At 48.0% G+C, this 6,849-nt stretch overlaps 1 protein-coding gene across 2 annotated transcripts in view; it reads left to right on the top strand.

Annotated features, from left to right (window-relative positions):
• Nucleotides 1–3,142, top strand: part of LDLRAD3 (low density lipoprotein receptor class A domain containing 3) — a 228,710-nt gene extending 225,568 nt beyond the window's left edge. For both annotated transcript variants that reach the window (XM_072759141.1, XM_072759142.1), the window contains exon 6: nucleotides 146–3,142. In XM_072759141.1, the coding sequence (XP_072615242.1) occupies nucleotides 146–362 (217 nt within the window). In that variant the 3' untranslated portion in view covers nucleotides 363–3,142. The remainder of the gene's footprint in view (nucleotides 1–145) is intronic.
• Nucleotides 3,143–6,849: the final 3,707 nt, after the last annotated feature.

Here is a 6,849-nt window from a genome sequence, read left to right on the forward strand (position 1 = left end):
AACCGTTTTCCAGTCCCTTGGTCCTGCTGCCAGGGTCCCCCGAGACCTCGGATGGCCGTCCTGTGGGGTGGGCAGCAGCAAGCCGCAGACAGGGCCTGGGCTCCTGACCCCCGGCCCCCCACCGCCCCCGCCTCTCCCTTTGCAGACCCGCCTGGTACGACCTCCCTCCGCCTCCCTACTCCTCGGACACCGAGTCCCTGAACCAAGGCGACCTGCCCCCCTACCGCTCGCGCTCCGGCAGCGCCGACAGTGCCGGCTCCCAGGCGGCCAGCAGCCTGCTGAGCGCCGACGACAGCGGGCCCCCTGACGGCGCCGCGGGCCCCCGGGACCCCGAGCCTGGCCAGGCCGCTGCCCGCGTATGAACCCGGCGCTTCCAGAGTCCACGTGGGCTCATCTGCTCCGACTGTTACCATCCTGACAACGCCCGCTCGTGGGAAGCCCCTCGGGGCGCCTCCAGGAGGGATGTGGGGTGTCAGCGTCCCTCCTTTTCCCTGCCCGCCCCCTCCCCGCCCCAGATTTCAGGGATAGTCTTTAGAGGGAGGCCTGGTGTTTCTCCGGCCTCGGGGTGACCTGATACACGGTGCAGCTCTGCTGGGCGGCCACTCGTCCGTCGGGGCCCAGGATCACGACCTCACTCGTCACCTCGCCCCTCTGCTACTGGCGGCGTCCCTCCGAACAGGCAGCCCTAGATTGCAGGTGGGGGACAACGCGGTGCTTCTGCGTCGTGTCGCATGTTCCGAAGGGCAGGAGACGCTGGACCGCACTCCCGGGGGGCCGCTACCTCACAGCTCCGTTGGGGTTTGGGCCGATGATCGCCCAGGAGGCCCTCAGGCTGGCCGCCCTGGCACGAATGCAGGTGAGCGCCACACTCTGCCCGCGCTGTCCTGCAGGCCGCCCTCGTGCACTGGAGGCGGCGGCCCGAGGACGCGTCGGCCCTGATGTACACCCTTCAGCCATCGGCAGTGCCGGTGTGGTTCTCTGACCGACTCTGAAACCCCCGACTCTGGCCGGATTCGGGCTTTAAAAGCTTGCCCAGGAATCCTCACTGTGCGTTTTCTCCGGCAGCGTCTGGCATCAGCCTCATCCCAAAGTAGGCAGGGAGCCCCTGCCATAGATCATACGCGTACTCAGCTCCTAAAATGCCTGGGTCTGCTTCGGTCCCCAGTCCTTCCCTGGCTTCTGGACTGTCACTGCAGCCCTTTCCCCCAGCTGTGACCTGCCCAGAGCCAAGGGGTGAGGACCCAACTTGAATTGGCCAAAAATCGGGTCTGATCCACACCCGGCCTGTCTTGCCCACTCCTACAGCCTTCCACACTCGCTTCCTACGTGACCATAACACCCAGAAGTCGTTTTACCTGTGCATTTGGACCTGAGGCCACTGTGGTTTCTGACACACCCGAGAACCATATTCAGTACTTCCCACCAGAGCTCCTGGCTCCCTGTGCTGCACACACTCCCCTTCCCAGGGCCCAGAAACCAGCACCCTGATTTAGGGTTAGGGTTAGGGTTAGGGTTAGAGTCAGGGTCAGGCTTCTTCTGACTTGCCATAGTTCCTCCTCTAAAAGACGTGGACAGTAGACAATTTGGAGTCAAGATTTGCCATTCGGACTTTTTTTTTTTTTTTAATCTCTTAGAAATGCATTTGAAACAGTGTGTTTGTTTTTTCCCTTCTAGTTAAGGGATTATTTATATGTATAGGAAAGCTGTCTGTCTGTTTGTTTTTCCCTTAGTGAGGTCCAAAGAGAGATGCAAACAGAGATCACACCTTTGTCCCGCTAAGCCTTGATACGAAGTCACACTCCCGGCTGACCCGTGTACCAGGCGTGTGTGCATTGTTGCACTTTGAGTTATTATTTATCGAGTTCTTGAAGGATGCAGAAAGAGGGATGCCTTTCTCCCTCGGTTCAGTCTCTGTGTTTATGCTAGCTTTCCTCTTCCTCTGTGGCCAGCCTGCCACGGGGCCCACTCCCTGGAGAAATAGTGGGTGGAAGCGTGGGCGTTAGTTGGCAAGAAACCACGCTTGACCCATGGGGGCGCAAAACTGGAACCAGGTGGGACCAGTCCAGGCAGCTCTCACCCCTTCAGGACTTCTTTCCACAGTAGAAGAAATTTTCAGCCACCTCCGTGATGCACATTTTAATGAAGCCTGCAGGAGTGGGGGGACGACGTGGCATTTAGAGATCCTATTCTCTGGACTTTTTTTTTTTTTTTTAATCCAATCCAAACTGTGTTAGAGGAAAGCTAGCCACTTGGTGATTTCTTTCTTTCTTTTTTAAGTTAAAAAAAAAAGGAGCCTAGTTGCGTCTTTCATTTTTTTAAATAACACTTGAGTTATTTTCCGAGTAATCCAATAAAGAAAGAACTTTTGATGGCAGCCAGAGTGTGTTAGGAACCCTGGCTGAGCATTTCATCTCCTGTGAGTCAGAATGGCTTTATTTTTTCTCCCTTTGATGGGCCCGTGCTTCTTTCTGGTATTTTGGAAGTTGTTTAGAGGAAGGGATTCTAATTTTAATTAATTGTGCAGTGAATTAATCTCACTCGCTTTTCTGCTTCCAGGCATCTTAGGAAAAACAAATGGTCTTAGTAGATAAGAAAGCCTATTAATGTTTTTTTTTTAATAAACACAGGGACATTTTTATTATAGATGTGATTTTTTTAATGAATCTTCTTAAAAAATATATAAATAGGACACCAAAGCTGCAGGGATTTTTTTCCTGTTTTTTTTTTTTTTTTTTTTTAATCTCCCTACTCTAGATGGCAAATAAGTGGCCAGCAATATTTTTTTAACTCATTCCATCCAGGATATTTTTTTTTAGACATTGCCTAAATCTACACCAAGCAGAAAACCATCGCTGTTCTTTTTTCTCAAATGAGACCAGCAAGTTCTTTTTATTTTAGAGTTAAAATTCACATCACAGTAACCTATGGCTTATCCCTTGACTCAACTCCCTACTCTGAAATTGACTTGTTTAAAAAAAAATGCTACAAAGTGGTTGACAAATAGTGTGCGATGTTCAAAGTTGATGTAAACTGGAAGGTTTGTGTGGTTGCTTTTTGTGTTTTGGTTAGGTTTTGGTTTGGGTTTTTTTTTTTTTTTTTTTAATTTTTATACTTTCAAATAAACTTGCAGTTTCATTCTTTCTATTGGTGTGAATATTTCTTAACCCATGTCTGGTCTCTGTGGCATTACGAAGAGTGAACAGTCACATCTCATGGCTTCTGGAGTGAATTTGTGCTATCCTAAAATGAGAAAAAGGAAGAGTATAGTGACGGGACCTCAAAATAGGATGATAGCTTGTGTGGCTGAAATACAGAAGTGAAGTCACAGACACCAGTTAGTACCATGGGCCCCCTGGATGTCAGTTCAGAAGATGGACATTAGTTTCTGTCACTAGGGTGCCATTTGAGGGAAAAGGATGAGTGACTGTGACAGCTGAAACAGGTTCTGACCACATATTCAGGGGCACTCAATAGCCCTTGCACAGGTAGGCTGGTCATTAGTTTTGAATCCCACTGGCTCAGACTGGCCCCACCAGTGATGGTAACTTCTTTTATGCTTCTCTTAGTCTCATTTTGGAACCATGTGCTAATTGATGCTACATGAATAGTTTCCACAGAAAGTCAAGATGCCCAAGAGATCACCCATGAACAGGAGAAATAACCCTGGCCTTGGCCAAGATTGAACTCCACATGGATTTCTAAACATAGAATGCACAGAACCAAGGTTTAGGTCATGCATTCGTCCCCAGGGGTCTCAAAAAAGAAGACTGGGCTATCAGAGAGTGGTATCCCAAGTATATGCCAGGCCGAGTCCTGCCCCAAGTGATCTAGGGTAGACCTTCCCAAGCAGTTGGTCAAGGTTTGTCAAGATATCAACTCCTCATCTCTGAGAGAACCATTCTTTACTGGGTGGCAGGATGGAACAATTGAAAAGCACTACTCTAGAGCAAAAATAAGTAAACATTTTGTGTAAAGGGCCAGATCCTAAATATTTTTGGCTCTACAGCCATACGGTCTCTGTAGCAATGACAAAAGCAGCCACAGATGATAAATAAGTGGGCGTTGGTGTGTTCCAATAAAACTATTTATGAAAATAGGCAGCTGGCTGAATTTTAGCCCATGGGCTAGAGTTCCCCAACCCTTGATATAAAAGAGCATTCCATGGGCAGCCCGGGTGGGTCAGCGGTTTTGTGCTGCCTTCAGCCCAGGGCATGATCCTGGAGACCCAGGATCAAGTCCCACGTCGGGCTCCCTGCATGGAGCCTGCTTCCCCCTCTGCCTGTGTCTCTGCCTCTCTCTCTCTCTCTCCCTCTCTCTCTCTCTCTCTGTTTCTCATGAATAAATAAATAAAATCTTAAAAAAAAAAAAGCATTCCTACATTGGATTCATGAATCCAAACCTCAGAGGCATCCTAGAAAAGAAAAGGTATGTTAATGGCTTAATGGCCTGGAATATTAGAAACCCTGAAAATGGCGCTAATCTCCAAAAAAAATTAAAAATAGAGGAAGTTATGAGACAAGCAATTCAAGGACCTGTAAAATTAATTTTAATTGACCCTATAAGCTCTTTTCCAGTGAATAAGAAAATATCAAGATCAAGATGAGTAGAGGCTTTCCCAATGAGGTCCTCAACATTTGGTTTGAATGCAGAGGTCCAAGTCAAAAAATTACTACGGATTCTCTAACATGATAAACTGACACAACGGTCTGTCTTTTAGAGAAAAGTCCATGGGAATGAGTGCTCTGAGAAGTATTGTCCATATTCTCCACTTAGCTTGCCACCCGCAGGCAAGGCAGTAGATTCAAAGGGAAAACTATTAAAAAGAAGGAGCTTCAGATGCCTACAGTGGAGGTGTGATAAGTGCCCCCAGTGAGATCCTCAGGAAAGATGTCAGTGAGAAGATGTGCTGAGTCCCTTGACATCCTATGGTTAGATAAGATCATAGGATCACCCCCCCCCAATAACCCCCAAGTGATAGAAATCCAATTCACAACATGCTTAATTTTATTAAGTTTTAGAAGATATACTGGCTAATGCAACTAAGTCCAAGGGTATAGAACTGTTGGTTTCAGGTTGAGCTGGATCTAGTTGCTCAACAGCTGTCATTAGGAATCTCTCTCTCAGCCTGAGAGCCCTGCTTTGCCCAGCATGGATGTCAGGGCTTTACATTAGGTGGAAAAGAGGATCCCAGAAGATCCAAGTTTGCAATCTTAGAAAAAGAGGTACTGTCTCTCCTGGAGTCTATAGAAACCCTCTTAAATGGAGTTATGACTGGTCATCCTTGGTCATATGACCACTACCATGAGTGGGGATCAGTCTCTTGATTTCCAGAATTCCATGAAATGGGAAAGGGATGATTCCCATAGCGGAGAGGCTGGCAGTAGACAAAATACCAACGTGTCTACTATAGAACCTCACCAAGAAATGGGGCCCACAACTGACAGGCACACTTTCTGGTTCACATAAGAAAATGCATATAACTACAAGCTTCAGGCAACACGGGTTTGAAAGGAGCAGAAGCCTTGTTACGGCGACGATTTCAGGAGACAACAGCCTTTCTTGAAACATGGGCAAAGTCAGTGTCAAGCTACAGGTATATTGGGCTTGGGTTGGGTATGCTTTTATGAGATCCTCATCTGGGGGAGGCCACACAGATAAAGCCATGTAAGAGGCATCCTACCTAAAGAAGCTTGAACTGTCTCGTGGGCTCCAGGACTTCCAGACCACTGGAAGTAAAGAAATGATGCGCTCATCCGACCAAGATTCATCTCCAGCTCGCACAGGATTTTTAAGTTGATGGATCAGAGATATGTTCCCATTTTTCACCCTTGTTACACTATGCAAAGACTTAGGCTCAATTATGCATGCTGTTAATAAGCTTTCCAAATTAACCCTTTTATCTGCCGCCCCCCCCGCCCAAGAGCTAGGATGCACTAATATCTGAGAACCACAACTTGGAAATTCGGGGACAGCTGGTGTCACAGGAGCTGAGGGGCTGAATTCTCATCACAGTAGGTGCTTGAAGGCATGACCATGGGGGACTGACATACAGACTCGGGGCAAGCTTGTTTATTGTAATACGGCTGATGCTTCAGTGGGGCTGGGGCTGGGGCTGCGGGCTGATCAAGGGTGATTCATGCTAAGTTCCAGTACAAAGCCCAAGCCATTGCTGGGCTTTCCATTTGATCCTGATAAATCATCCCAATGAGCCAGCAAAGGAAAAGGCACGTGGAGAAATCTTACGGACTTTGCTCTAAAATGGAGCGCACGCAGACAACACTTAAGGGCCAGGCCTGGAAGTAGCCACACCCCTCACTCACGTCCCGTCCCGTTGCCCAGGGTCTGGTCAGTCCCACAGCTACACCTCCTGCAGGGAGGCTGGGAAGGTAGATTGGCTATATATGTCCTAGAAGAAGCGGAAGAGGATTTTGACACTAGCCACCTAATGTATGTTCTTACACTTCTTTCCTCCCATAAAATACACTCGTCCCTTCCCCCAAAGAAGAAACCCAGCCAGATTCCAAATCGAATCAGATTCAATGTCCAGGATCAGTGAAAATTTCTGTCCAATCCAAATGTGACTCCCCTGATAGGACAACTACTCAACCCCACATATTTTTTGATCATTTGTCTCCTTAGATTGCCTTCCTTCAACCAAATTCTCAAAATACTTGAATAACTTTCAAGTCACTCAGAATAAAAGTCAAATTGTGGTTTGCTGGACATTTACACCCTCAGCTGCCATTACCTATCCAACTTCATTTTCTACTCTTATCCGCCCCCCGCTCACTGTTCCAACTGCATTGGCCCCTTTGTTGGCTCTGGAGCCCACCAGACACACTCCCACAG

The sequence above is a fragment of the Vulpes vulpes genome, chromosome 5 (assembly GCF_048418805.1).
Source record: "Vulpes vulpes isolate BD-2025 chromosome 5, VulVul3, whole genome shotgun sequence".
NCBI classification, from domain to species: Eukaryota; Metazoa; Chordata; class Mammalia; order Carnivora; family Canidae; genus Vulpes; species Vulpes vulpes.